We start from the raw sequence: 14,560 nt of genomic DNA, 5'->3' as shown, positions 1-14,560 counted from the left end.
CTGATTGGTGGGAGTGGTTGCTATAGAAACTCAGACTGACTCAGACCAATCACTGTTATCCCTAAACACTTGAAAGCGTGTTACACAAAATCCGGATCCGGCTACTTTTATCAAGACATCTGATTGAAGATTATGAAGGAGATGTTAAAAAGGGTATCAGAGCAAGAGCGGTTATTCTGACCAATAGAGTTAGTGCAGTGCGATTCGTGTGTTGTCCCTCTTTCCCAAGAGAGTCCAGATTCCAGGTGTGTTGATTGTGCTCCTGTCGTTAGCCGTGGACCTCGCCTCTGGCTCGTCTTTGGCCCCCAGCTGTCCCCTAGCTTCATTTGGATGAAGAATCGTCTCTGCTCCAGTTCTTGATCATGGACCTCGCCTCTGGCTCGTCTCGCCCCCTCACCTGTCTCCCGGCTCTACCTGGATGAAGCCCATCTGCTGCACTATTCCAACATGTTGTTGTAGAGTTAGATAAGCTAATTCCTCCTGGGACATCGCCTGTCTGTCCTGGGAGAGGATCCGTCCCTCATGTGGACTTCCCTTAGGTTTTTCTACTATTTTTTTTTAGGAGTTTTTCCTCACCAAAAAGGAGGGCAGGGATAACCAGTTTGGTTTAGTTTGTTTAGTTTAGTTTAGCAACTAACCTATTGTGTATATTTTATGACTGATTTAAAGTTTTTGGACAATTACTGGTGTGAAGCCTAATGAGGCAACTGTAGTGTAAATAAAACTGAATTGAATAGAATGACTGAGTAACAGCTGTTTATTTCTCTATAGAAGTCTATGGGATTTTGGCTTCTTGGAGCCACTTCCTGCTTGGAACGCCAAAGGGGAGGGGCCACTCTCAATGGTCAGATGAACCTCAGCAGAGGGACGTGTGCAGCACTGGAGCCTCACATAACTCTAACAAAGCCTCCCGCCGTGTTTTCTATTAAACCAGATCTAAACACAGAGATATTTAGTATACATCGACATACAGGTACTGCCGTTGTCATGTACACTTCCCTCAGTGTGTATAAATACATCTTTTTTTTCTTCAAAAACACCTGCTCGAATGTGACCAACATTTTCCGGCTGACATAGCCTGAAGATGTGGTCCGTCTAAATCCTGTTTTAGGACACTTTGACAGCTGAAGGAAACGTCGCTGAGAAGTGGAGAGGGCTTCCTCCAGGGAGCTAAAAGGTCCACATTACCCTGAAAACGTACCTCTCAGGTAAACGTCTACAGCATACAGTCACGTTTCCCACCTGGAGAGCTTCTGAGAGCAGGAAAACCCACTTCTATAACACCAAACCTTTTGAAAACGAGAGGAAGAAGAAACAACCTCTCAGTCTGGCTCCAGAAAGAAAAATTAAACGCCTTTTTTGACTCCCACTTTCACCCGTTAGCTCATTTGTTAGATTTATGAGGAGCTGACAACCACCAGGAGGCACCAGGAGACTAATTAAACTAGTTCCTGAGTGACAAGTTTAGGAAGTCCGCCTGGAGATATGACCAGACACAGCAGCATAACGAGTTCTGACAAAAACACAGCTAACTACAAACCACATCATCAAAATGGAAGCGCTAAAACGAAGCCGTAGCCGACAGAAACACGGAGCGCTCAGCGTTTATCCTCAGAAAATCAACGATGATTTCCCTGAAACATTCGGCCGCTGGCCTGCAGTCGTCTGCCTGTCACCCTTTAAAAAACAAGACAAAAAGGACAATCTGGAAGAAAACAAACCTACACAGCTTCATGTCAAACACCCTCGTGTGTTATCATCGTCTGACAGGAAAACAATTAACAGTAACGAGTCGCTGAAAGCTCGTTATTATGGATGAACAGGAAGTGTAAAGCAATAAATACAAACATTCATTATATCGACTGTCAATGTAAACACTGAGTCTGAAGTTTATGAAACAAGTAAAAATTACCGTCACCCTCCCCTTCTACACTTAAGGCAAATTCTTAAATAAATAAAACAGCATTTTCAAAATGACAGCTTTTCTATTAGTTTTATCTCTATAGCAACTATTATATTTTTGGGCCGTCTGTCGATGACGAACAGGTCCATGTGACATTTAGATTAAATGGGAAAATTGCCAAATTTCACCCTTTGGCACAAAATGTCCACCAAGTCCCAGGTCCTATGGCCATCCCATAATAATTTCTCATTTTCTTTTGGATATCCTGAAACGTCTGTTTTGGTTTTGTTAGTAGATTTTGACAATTTTTTGGCCCCGTTTGTTTTTTTATGGTTTCTGCCGCTGTGATGTCATCATTTTTTTGAAAATCTGTCAAAATTCATGCAAATTTTGGTGAGTTTTTGGTTAAATGGGGTAAAATTTGTGTCTTAAACTCACAGTAAAACAGAAGAAATGGTAAAACAATCTGGTGCTTCAGTCCAGGAGAATATATCCTTCATGTTTTACCTTCTTTTTCTGTCTGAAGTTACTAATTTATTTTTCTGATTCAGGTTCTGAATCATTAAATTACTTCAAGACTGACAGAAATACAATATAAAGGTTTTAGGAATAACTCTTTTTGCGTTTTCAAACTTTGATGAAAAGCTGATGTTTTCACCTTCATAAAAATTATGAATCCTTTTTTTCCAGAACTGTCTATTTCTCCCATGAAAAGATCGATAGGTGGATAAATAATGAAAATAACCCTAAGTTTCAGCTGGCTGTCTGAGGCGCTCCCCTCTGCTCCTGGACTGAAATGTCATCCAGGCCCAGGTGGGAGGTTTAAGCCGTCGACCCGAGGCTAAAGCCGGCTCTGTCAGTCAGGCTCGCAGTCAATCACAGCTTCCAGGCGGAACCGGGGCGGCTTCAACTCCAGCCCTCATCTGTGTCACGAACAGGAGAGCGCCGAGCGTGAGCGCCAACACAACAAACTGGGTTTTAAAAGGTCAATTAACAAGAGTCAGTTAGAGTCTTGAAGATGAAGTGAAAGTAGCTGAGAACACATTTACATGGGTAGATGTCCTGTTAGAAGAACTAAGACATATTTGGACATGACAGTACTTTAATAAATAAGAACATTCATAATGATTGAGATAAAATGTGAAACAATCAGGAAATACCGTCTTCTTCTGAACACTATAATCAATGCAGCACCGCCACCTTGTGGTTGAAGAAAGGAAGGAAAGAAAGTTCCTCAAAATGAGGTTGGATGGGCGGCTCAGGTGACTATGGAGATAAAATACAAACAAATAAAATGGATACCAAGTAAGAATGAAAGGACACAGTTTATTAAATAAATGAAAACCTGTGTCCTGCAAAGAACAGAATGAAATCATTAGTGTGCTGATCCAAACAAAAAGGGAATTGAACCTTGGAAAAACATAAAATAATTAATAGACTGATGACCCACTCATCTCGACTGTCAGAGTCAGCTGCTCCCCATAACCAAAACTACCTAAAGAAAACAAACAAACAAAGCCAGAAAACTAAGATTATCAAACCTCAAAATAAAATAACTAAACCCAGCAGTGTAAGACTGCTGAGGACAAAGAATAAAACAAACCCTAAACATCAAACACAGCTGCCTCCTGCTCTCTGCCTGAGAGAGGCCTCCTCCATCTGAAATGGTCAGCAGGTGCCGATTGGGGAGCATTGGCCACACCCACCAGGTGAACGATGCGGTAGCAGCAGGGCGTAACGGTGTAACAATGAAGTTGTGTGTGCGTAATTCTTGATGTGTAACTCACACAATATATTTTGTGCAGTACAAAAAAATCAAAAAATACAATTTACACATGGATAACTGAAAATCCCAACAACTTGAAGCCAACGACACACAAATCTTTAAAAATGATGCACAAATCGCTTGTTACACACACACAAAACCACATTTACGCTCAAATCTGATACGAGACTCTTTTCACGTCTCCAGGTTTGTTTGCCAAAGGTCATTGACTTAAAAACTTGATTTATTTCCTCCATAGGAACCAAAGTTTTAACCGGGGAAATTTCCAGAGACAGCAAAATAACACACGTTCTTCAAACTACACAATTAACGCAATTCCAGTGGATTCTGAGGCTGAGAAAAGAGATTTTCAGCGGAAATAATTCAAATTAACACGTTCAATGGACCTGTTTTGTAAGTAGAGTCCAAATAGTGTCTTATAAATGTGGGTAGTGACAAACATTTCCATAGACGTTTCATTGGAAATAGTCGCTTAAACGTAAGTTCCCGATGGCGGTCGTAGCTGCAGGGCTAGCCTTCAGTTAACCCTTTAAGTGCTCCAGTGTTGATGTTCTTTGATTTGTTGAAACTTTTCAACCATCAACACAATTTAATTCTCCTTCAGAATCTGCTGGAATTACGTTGATCGTGTTGAAAAGTTAAAGCATGTTAGATACTTTAAGCGTCACCGGTGACGCCTCAGGTGTTAAAGGGTTAAATTTAGGAATGTTTGATCTGCTAAAGATTTGTAGGATAGCAAAGTTTATCGAGGCTTTATTGACACTAGCAGTGCAGGAACAACTTTTAGTGAAATCAGAACAAAAGGCTCCAGGCTGCTGGTCAGCATCTTTATTCCATCTCTGAGATGATCAAATTTCAACACAAAACCAGACGACGCAACAGAAAACAAACTTTCAGCTTAGCTTTAAAAAAAACAACAACCATCTTTGCACAGATTCAGTGAAACTGTAATTTGACCTTCATTTGTGTCTGAAAGTCATGTGACGCTGAGACAGATTTACAGAGATCTCCAGCAGAAAGATCACATTCGGTTTATTGAAGGAACGCTGTGGAAGCAGAAATCTGACGAACCGACGGGACAAAAGGACTTAAACTCTTTAAGTCCACCTGCAGGAGAAACTGGAAACGAATGATGAGAAAACAGGAGAAAATATTGAAATATTCTACGTTTGGGGTCATCTCCTAGTTGGTCAATGACAGACAGCAGAACATCGCCTTTATAAATAATCCTCCAAATTAAAACAGAAATACCAGATTGTAAACCAACTAAATGTGAATTTCTGAATCCTGATTGTTTTCTGACATTATTTCAAGTTACTTTCACAAGCTGAAAAATCGAGTCTCTGCAACATATTTCTGGAAGTTTCTCGGAAACAAATCAACTAAAAAAATGGAAATATCTCCAGAAAAAATCTGCTGGAAGACAAGTTCCAGATTGAGGACGGAGTCATAGCTCGACGCGTCTAAATTAAGGAAGCAGATCCACCAAATCCAACACTTGCTCACCACCTCCATGAACTTCTAGGAATACTGGAGAGAACTGGATGGAAGACTCAAAGACAACAAGAGTTCATCTGCTGACACAGTTAATGATTCACAGCCGCAGCATAGAAAAGCCTGGAAACACCCGACAGACCAACCAGCAGATCCAAGAGTTTGTCGACAGCAACACACAAAAAACAAAGACAGCATTCACGCACGGCGCCCGCCTCCAGTCCGCCGCCGGCTTCACCGGCGCTGCAGTGCTTCCAGAGTCCGACATTTATACAATCTTCAGCAAAATTCACATTGAATGTGCTCATGTGGGAAAGCAGTTCGTTCCACGCGGCTCCTCTGCTCAGTAGAACCTCTTGTTCCTCTCCTGTCTCTTCTGGAACACCACGGCGCCCACCACGGCGCACACCACGATGCCCAGCAGGGCGCACAGCAGCAGCAGGAAGATCTTCCATCCGGTCAGCGGCGTGCCGCGGAAGTTCCCGGTCGGATCGTCGATGTTGTCTGAGGACGAAGAAGAAAATCTGTCCAAAAATCTTTTTTTAAAATTTAAAACTTAAAAAAATAGACATTGTAAGTGAAAAGATGAAAAAATGAAAATTTGAAAAAAAAAAAAATGTTTTTTTGAAATTTCGAAGAAAATTTTTTTAAATAAATCTTGAAAATAAAAAAAGAAAATTAAAATAGAAAAGGATTCTATGAATCTTGACTTTCAGTCCTCAGTTTACAGTTTCAATTCTGATTTTCAAGTTTTCGGCACCGAGCTGTTGAGCTATAAGCCCCGCCCCCTTGTAAAATTATTCTCAGCTCAACAGTGAAAATCAGAATAGAAACTGTAAACTGAGAACTTAAAGTGAAGATTTAGAAAAAAAGTTGAAAATTCAAAACAGCAGCTGTTACCAATAGATGCATTATTTTTTCAATTGGTAATTTTTACGTTTATATGTATTTTTATTTACATTTTTAAGATTTATTTCAAGGTTTGTTTGTTTGTGCAAAATTTCAGTTTCTTTTTACATTTACATTTACAATGTCTTGTTTTCATATTTTCAATTTTTTTCAGTTCCAATGTCTGTTTTTCAAGTTTTTATTCTGTTTTTTTCATTCCCTCTAAGCTGATTTGACTCCATAAAAGAGTCAACATGTTTAAACCCATTAAAACTACAATTCCCAGAGCCCCGCCCCTCACGCCTATGCCCTCCTCCAGAAGACACTCTGACTCCACCTTTGGGGGACTTGAGGAGGCTGACGCTGGGCTCGATCTTGGTCCAGTCCAGGCTCTCCTCTTCAGCCGTGTGTTCCACCATCAGCTGGTACAGCTTCATGGAGATGATGTCGTGGTTATCTGGAGCCAATCAGAGGACACCGTTTAACACATGGTCACTGCGAGGTGTCAGCGGCGCCCTCTGCCTCGTGTCTCTACCTGACAGGTCTCCTGTGGCCGCCGACGCCCCAAAGAAATACCCGGTGGGGAGGCGGACCCCCCCGATGTCGATGCACTCCTTCCACTCGTTCTTGTCGTCCACGTCGACCATGATCTGGAGAGGTCGGAGATCCATTAATACGATCCATAAACAATTCGGAATCATAATAACCAAGAATAAAATCTATATCTTTAAATCTAGATGGACTCTACTTTCATGGATCGATTATTGAACGTCGCAGCAGCCTTACGGTCAGCCGTCCTTTGGAGTAGCGGATGGCGAGGTAGGTGTCGTGATCTCTGTTCCTGATCTCCGCCGAGCAGCCCCCCAGCTCCGACGAGCGGCCGTCTTTGCCGTGGTCGTACGTCACCGTGCCGTTGTTGACCATAGCCGAGATGTAAGGGAAGGAGCGCTGGAGGCGGAGCAGAAAGCAGAGATGAAGAGGAGGAGCGTGACGCTAAAACAAACGGAAAACTAGAACGTCGGCACTGAAGGAGCAGATGGAGAACAACTCAAACCAGGAACTCAGAAACACAACAGAAACAAGCAAACTTCAGCCACAACATTCTGAGACTTTAAGGTCGAGACTTTAAGTTAGAGGTCAACCGTTTGGGTTCATCATCCTCTACATTAGGCTGGTCGTGTGCAGAACGGAGATGAAGAGAACAGAGGAAATAACTGAAAAAGTCAAGATAAAACTTCATGTAAAAGTTGTTTAGGAGATTTTATTAACAGTACTAGTGATGTGTATTTAAAGCAAAGAGTTTGACAGTCGGAAGGCATTTTAGAAGTGAGCAATGCATCTTTATTTAGACTGAAGATGTAAAACCATGAGGATATTAAAGTCCAGTTCATGTCTCAGGAAATACTTTTGAAGTTTAAGATAAAATTCATCCAATTTCTCATTAAGTTTCATTTTCTTTTATTAACTGTGAAGAATTCTTTCAGTCTCCACTACTCTGCAACCTGGTCCAACACATCAGCTAGTTTGAGCTGGTGGTCCGACCAACAGAAATGCTGTTTAAAAGTTGGTCATGGTTACGGATGGTACCAGGATTTGGCGCCAAGTTGGTACAAATTTGGTCAAATCAGGATCTGCTTAAAGTGAACGAAAAAACAGATTGAAAATATGAAAAAAATACATTTGTAAAGAGTTTTAAACTTGAAAATACATTTTGAAAAGTTGAAGGAATTGTTGAAAATTTGATCAAATAAAATTAAAATCAAAAAACGTAAATTTGAAACTTGAAAAATAAGAAAACCTAAAACTTTTACCAATTAAATAAAATAGTTGCTCATTTGTACTTTCCAGTTTTGTTTCTTTGCTTTCAGTTTCAATCAGTTTTCAAGTTTTCGCTGCTGAGCTGATCCTAAGTTTACATGGGGGCGGGGCTTTGAGAAATACATCCCATGATCCCCTAAGAGGTAATTGTGATCCGACTCGTTTTCTGCTGCAGAAGGTTGTCCGTTTATTTCAGAAAACACAGATTTTGACTCTTTGTTTTGGAGTTTTCTAAATTTTTTTTTTTTTTTTAAATTCTACCCAAACAAGAGGCCGGGCTCATAGAAGAAAGGGCGTGGCCATGAGGGTGGGCGGAACTTCAGTCAAAATGCTGTCAGAAAAAATGAAGAAACATTCTTCATCCTTTCATGTTGCTTTGTCACAATTTCTGGAGAAATTTGGTGTATTTTCCCTTTCTGAAGCACCGTTAGACACCAGAAGTCTTTCAAAAATGAAGTTTTGGCCCTAAATAAACCCAAACGGTCCCATCTCTAGTTATGTTTGTGTTCATTGATCAATCTGTTGTTCACAAGCTGCTGCATGACTGAAAAAGTTTGACCCAAATATATAACAGGTGGTTGGGTCAACCTCAACTCAAAGTCAAACAAAGATAAACAGAGGAGGTGAAATGTGGTCATGCTCCGTGCCGACGGCATGCTGAGGAGGAGAGCTGCAGCCAGAACTCACGTCTGCGGCATCATCGTTAGAGTAAGTATCTATGAAAACGGCCAGGCCGTGGAAGTGAGCATTGTTGGAAAACACCGGCCCTGCAGAGAAAGCAGGCGGTCAAGAACAACCGGAGCCACACACGCCGAACACTTACATCCATCCCATGGAGGTCATTGCGGAACGTGTCCAAAAAAATAGCCAGGCCAAAAAACTGGTCCTGGCTTCCAAAGACGGAGCCTAGGATGGAGGCAGAGATGAGGCGAGACGTGAGCAGGCATGAAGGACACAGACATGGATGGACTCATGAGGGCAGAAAAACTGGAGCTCTAAAGGACGAATAGAGAATGATTAAACAGATTCTGAAGACTTTCATGAAGCTTCATCCTGACTGATCGAGATATTATCACACAAATGGCTCTTTTAAATCTGCAACATCCTATAACTAAACCACCACCAGTGTGTGAATGTGCGTGTGAATGGGTGAATGGGTCTGTGACTGTGAAGCGCTTTGGGCCCTTGAAGGAGGGTAGAAAGCGCTATACAAGTATACGCCATTTACCATTTACCATTTAAACGACTGACATCAATAATCAATTATTGTTAACAGCGAGCTTAAATTAAGTTTTATTTTCTTAAAAATCTGTCCAAATCTTTAACAAGGAGCAAATTCTCTAAAACAGAAGTGTCAAACTTAATAACACAAGGGGCTAATATCCAAAACACACCTGAGGTCGCGGGTCAAACAGGATAAACATTTATTGAACACTCTAAACTACATTTTTAAAACAGCAACATTCTAACATAATTATGAACTAGATATATAGCATTACCTGTGATAATGCTAGTGTGAATGCTGGAAGCTGAATTTGGCCGCTGAAGCTGATAGTCAGCTAAATATTAGCTAAATGCCAAATTAAAAAAATTATTTAAAAAAAAAACTAGGTTAGCCAAAACAGTTAGCATGTAGCTGACATATTAGCTAAACTCCAAAATAGCCTAAAAAAATCTTAGTAAATGCCAAAATAGTCCAAGAAGCAGAATACCAATTTTTAAAACTGTAACTTTTTAACATAATTCTGAATAATAAAAAGGCAGGAATATTATTCCAGAATAAATAAACTTGAACCTTAAATAATTTTCAAAATTTTACACTCCATAAAAAAATATTTTTGTCAAAATTATACACGTTAGAAATGAGCGCAAGATAACATCGGGTCATTTATAACAATAAAACAAAATGATCTGGAGGGCCGGATAGAATTACTCCTATTGTGTTCAAACATTTTGGTTTTTAAAAACAGGCCTCAATGAGCTTGAATCCATCCATAGATCAATAATCGGTCCATGAAAGTAGAGATCGATTTAAGGCATAAAGCTAACGTCTGCTAGCTTCATGCTAACGTACAATGGGGTTTCCCATAGGATGGCTAATGCTAACGCTCAGTCCACCTAAACATGACCTGATGACTAAATGAACATCTTTATATGAATTTTCTAAACTTTTTTGAGGAAACATTTTTAAAGTAACAATTTGTGGTCTAAAACAGAGTTTTTTTTCTTATACTGTCTTCTTCTGGAATAAGGTGTAATGCTATAGCGTGATCGCCACCTAGTGGCCAAACTAAAACGCCCTCCAGGAGAAGCAGAACAATTCTCTGTTTGAGAAACCATGTAAGACTGAATGTTACTAACAATCTGATTATTTCAATAATACATTTTACAGTTCAACTGTATCAGATTAATATCTCCAAAATATTTATAGATTATTAATGCATTTCTAAACAAATGGTTAAAATGAAATCAAACTGAATCAGCATCAGATCAGCTGTGACCGAATCTTCACTAAACTTATGACAAAATGAAATCAAGCAGAAAATTTAGACAAAAAACATGAAGGTTTTCCAGACACACAAACAAAAAACTATGTCAAATGAAGAGCTAAATGTGACAAATCTATGGTAAATCCAAACAATAAAACAACCAAACTCAGTGAAAGAGAATCAAGAACTTTTTCTTTAGTTTTGGACTAAAATTCACCTGAAACTTCAAAAAACATTCAAGTAAAATCAGTTTTGGGTGCAGAAACGTGACATCATCTTTATAAACCACAAGGCTGATTTCACCTGGATGCAGTCTGTCCTTGGTGTACCAGATAGCAATGCCGTCGCCATGGAGATTCTTCTTCCCTGACCCGTGAACTTTGAACTGAACGTGCATCTCCCAGTCCTTCAGGTGGCATGGCTGCACAGGAAGAGGGTGAAAGAACAACAGGAAATCAGCCAGTCAGGAGGAACTATGGCCAAGACGAGACTCAAGCCCCGCCTCCGTCCTCACCACAGTGTTCCAGATGGATCCTTGTTTGCTCCTCTCATCCGGAGTGAGGCGGACGTAGGAGCTGGTCACCAGCGTGCTTCCTGAGAAGTCCCACTGACTGGAAGGGCTGCTGCCAACCCCTGCAGCACAAACACACCAGCAGCCGTCAGCCGTCTGCGCAGCCGTCTGCGCAGAGCAGACGTTACGATGCTCAGCCATCTCTGTAAACATCTCCACACCTTCACTGGTGGTTTACATTACAGAGCTAATATTTACACCGTGGAAACGAGGACAGACAATGTTTATAGAGCTCACTCCATCAGAATGTGAAATGAAGCATGCTGGGAAAGAAATGATAGAACATTTGTTTGTGAAAGTCTCCAAACATCATTTCTTTTTTTTTTTTAAATTCCAAAAAAACTCATCAGTGGTTACCATAGAAACACAAGCTGCTCTCACTCACAAACAACAGCCTCACAGCTACACGAGCAGCTGCATCTTCATCTGAGCATCTCAGACTCCTCCTCCTCGCTGATCTCCAAATGAACATTGGAGTTTGGATCTGAAGGACTCTCAAAGGATTTGAACTTTTTTCCCCAGATGATTTTTATTCAGAAAGCAGGAACAGGACAGCTAGAATTTGAGATAACACTAAATAAAAACAACAAGTAACAAAAATATATTTAAAAAACTACCGACTAGAGCTGTGAGATAAATTAATTGTATTAATAAACTCAAATTGGTTCTTTTAGATTCATTTGCGGGAAAATCTGAATTTTATTCCCAGCACTCTGCTTTTTGAGGTTCCCGTCGTTCCTGCGTGTTTCTCGTAACACGCAGACACAGAAAAGAGGATCTTGTTTCAAAGACACCAACGGTTTTCATTCTGTCACATAGCTCACTAAGCTCCTCCCACAATCTCTTACAAACATTTTTACAGCTTATATTTATTTTTACTTTGTGTTCAGGCCGACTTCCAAAGGAGACACTAAAGTTAAATAGTTTTTGTTAAATATATTCTGTCATTTGTATTTTTGTGTAAGAAACTAAAAAAAAAAGAAAAAAATACAATCAGAAATTAAATCTGGTCTGAAAGAAATTGTTGACCAACATATTTGTGACGTTTTAGATGTAGAGATTTCTTTCCAACTTTTATGAAGCTCATGTTTAAGAGATGAATAGTTTTTGTGTTGTCACATAATTTGGTTCTTGTATTGTGTATTTTGTGGATTTACTACTTAAACCATTTTTTTATTCATTAACGTCTTTAAAAAATATTGAAAGGCATTTAAGAAAAAATATGAAATTTTCAAGGAAAATGAAGTCAAGAGAAAAAAAATATAAGATTTGTTTTAAAAGAATTCTTAAAAAAAAAAAAATATATATATATATATATACATATATATATTAAGCTTTTCTAAAACCAGCATTAGTATCAGGAACAAACTGACATTTTTGTTCAAACTGAATCATCAATCACTCATTTTTATAATCTTCTAATGTTTCCAGAAAACACCAGCTGATGCTAATTCAAATCGTTCTGCTTCTGTGCAGTCAGGAGCTCCTATGATATGTTCTGACAATGAAACTGGAATCAGGTCAGAATTTTATTAAGCTGCCAAAAGAAAGAAAAACGTTTAATTGATTGATAGATAATTTGAGTTTCTCCCTAAAACTTAGAAGAAATGAAAAGTCTCAACTTGAAAAACTGAGTGGAGCTGCAGAGATAATCAGTTGAGTTTAGCATTTATAAATAAATCCAGCAACATTGTATTATTGTGATAAAAAAATCCTGCTTTAAACTTTATTTTAAAGGAAAACAAAAAGGTGAATTTAAAAGTTGGCCTGACTCTAACTGGGACAGGTGACTGGAATAATAGGATCTTATAAAAAGTGAAGCCTTGCAGCAGCGGAAAAATACATTTAGATGTTCTGAATATTTTTTATCCTATAAATGCAAATAAATAAATATTCAAAGTAAACCTCATCCTGACAGAAAATAAAACTGTTTCAGGTCAGGACTCTCAGGAGGTTACTTTGTCATTTTATCTCCTGCCATCAGTAAACTAACACTAAAAGTGAAATTATTTTAAAAAATAAATAAATAAAATAACATTTAAAAGTTTTCTTAAAGAAAAAAAAGTGCTGACCAGAAAACCAGGAGTAAAAATGAGGATTGCATCAGAACTGCACGGTGGGGTTTTAAAAACAAAAGAATGTGAAGAACGCGACAAAAGACAAAGGAAACGTTTCTGCATCAGAAAAAAGAGCAAGGAGTTGGTGTTCAAAATAAAGAGCAACTCCATGTCTTTTGAAAAAGATATCTATATTTTGAGTTAATTATTCAAATGACTGATGCGGTCATCTTATCAGGAGGGTCAATTTGACCCGTTTGGTGGTTCATGAAGGCTTTAACCATTGGAATTAATTTTAAAAATGGAAATAGTTTTCTTATTCAGTTTTTGAAATAAAATTTCTTTATCATTGGAAATGTGATTTAGCCCCTAACTCAGAGTTTGAAAGGAAAACTTTATTTAAACAGAAACTATTTCATTTTGACCACATGATAATTGGAAAATCAAGACTATTTTTAATACAGATTTTGCCACCAAAATTGGCAAAAGTTTAAAAAATAAAAGTAAATACGCTTCACTAATATTATCAGGACTTAAGGTTTTGTACATAGAATGATCTAGAATGAGCAGCCAGACAGACATAGACTGTATCAGTTCAACACGACAAAACAATGTGTAACCTTCAATGATGACGTCACTGATACAAGAGAAATCAGATTAATGAACATGTTTTTAATCAAAAATTAAAGCTAGACTCCAAATCAAGCTAGCAGCAGCGGAGCTAACTTTCTTACCTTGGTAGGGTTTGATCAGAGAGTGTTCTCTCTTTAAATGTTCCGCATTTCCGTCCGTTATGTCGCAGCGAACCACGAACACATTTACTAACAAAAAGACTAAAGCCGAGCGCACAGTCGACGTTAAACCGTCCATCTTGATCAGAGAAAACAGCCCTGAAGACAAAACTCACAACACTGTTTTCAAAACTCCGTAATTCGGTCGTGTCCTTCCGCTTTTGTCTTCCGACGAGAAACCGCAGCGGCCCTAATATTTGCCACAGACGGCTTGGATTTAAAGACAAGTGTTGCCCTTTATAAATAAGATTATATAATTTAACCTTAATTTATAACCTAAAACTAAAATAAAAATTAATGTATTTACTTTAAATGATGAAAAAAAATCACAATTTTATTTGATTCCTGACGGAAGACCAAAAGAGACGGTGGGAATTCTACGGACCAATGAGCGATAAGCACATCGCAAATTAAGCCAATCAGAGAAGACTTGCTACAATAATGAATTTTATCACTAGATGGCGACAAAACACAATCAATAAACAGTTTCAGTCTCAAACCAGAGCACCTCACAGGCTGAAGGGATTCTATGGGATTCTATTCAGACTGACACTAAAGGAATTTACTTTGATTAAAATTGCTCTTTCTCTGTTATCTAGTTTGTCAACTTCGATTATATGTTAGTGCAGACTAAATACATTGTTCAAACAAAACAATTTACTCATGAAATTAGAAAAATGTACAAACAAAAAAGATTTTACTCATGAAAATAAAAAAAAGTCCAAAAAAAAAACAATTTTAGTTATGAAAATAAACATAAATA

The 14,560-nt window shown here is 38.7% G+C and overlaps 1 protein-coding gene across 2 annotated transcripts; it reads right to left on the bottom strand.

Moving 5' to 3' along the window:
- Positions 1 to 4,502: 4,502 nt before the first annotated feature.
- lman2 (lectin, mannose-binding 2) lies at positions 4,503 to 14,081 on the bottom strand. Of its 2 annotated transcripts, none has more exons than XM_024260394.2 (8): positions 13,741 to 14,081; positions 10,893 to 11,011; positions 10,682 to 10,799; positions 8,577 to 8,656; positions 6,858 to 7,019; positions 6,607 to 6,721; positions 6,409 to 6,528; positions 4,503 to 5,687 (listed from the first exon to the last, which is right to left on the bottom strand). In XM_024260394.2, exons 1-8 carry the CDS (start codon positions 13,874 to 13,876, stop codon positions 5,527 to 5,529), a joined length of 1,011 nt encoding a protein of 336 aa, XP_024116162.1. In that variant the 5' UTR covers positions 13,877 to 14,081; the 3' UTR covers positions 4,503 to 5,526. The 2 variants fall into 2 exon arrangements, with proteins under 2 accessions (XP_024116162.1, XP_024116161.1); XM_024260393.2 differs by lacking the exon at positions 8,577 to 8,656 and adding an exon at positions 8,713 to 8,795 and having other exon boundaries at positions 13,741 to 14,067.
- Between the last annotated feature and the right edge of the window lie 479 nt (positions 14,082 to 14,560).

The sequence above is a fragment of the Oryzias melastigma genome, linkage group LG10 (genome assembly GCF_002922805.2).
Source record: "Oryzias melastigma strain HK-1 linkage group LG10, ASM292280v2, whole genome shotgun sequence".
NCBI classification, from domain to species: domain Eukaryota; kingdom Metazoa; phylum Chordata; class Actinopteri; order Beloniformes; family Adrianichthyidae; genus Oryzias; species Oryzias melastigma.
Note: the sequence above shows the minus strand (reverse complement) of the source record. Positions and strands in the feature narration are given on the sequence as shown.

Excerpts from the sequence above, each read along its gene's own strand:
- lman2 (XM_024260393.2), bottom strand. The coding sequence starts at position 13,876 with ATGGACGGTTTAACGTCGACTGTGCGCTCGGCTTTAGTCTTTTTGTTA. Across the intron at positions 6,529-6,606 it reads GGCCACAGGAGACCTGTCAG|ATAACCACGACATCATCTCC; the intron begins GTAGAGACACGA and ends GATTGGCTCCAG. Across the intron at positions 5,688-6,408 it reads CCTCCTCAAGTCCCCCAAAG|ACAACATCGACGATCCGACC; the intron begins GTGGAGTCAGAG and ends CTTCGTCCTCAG.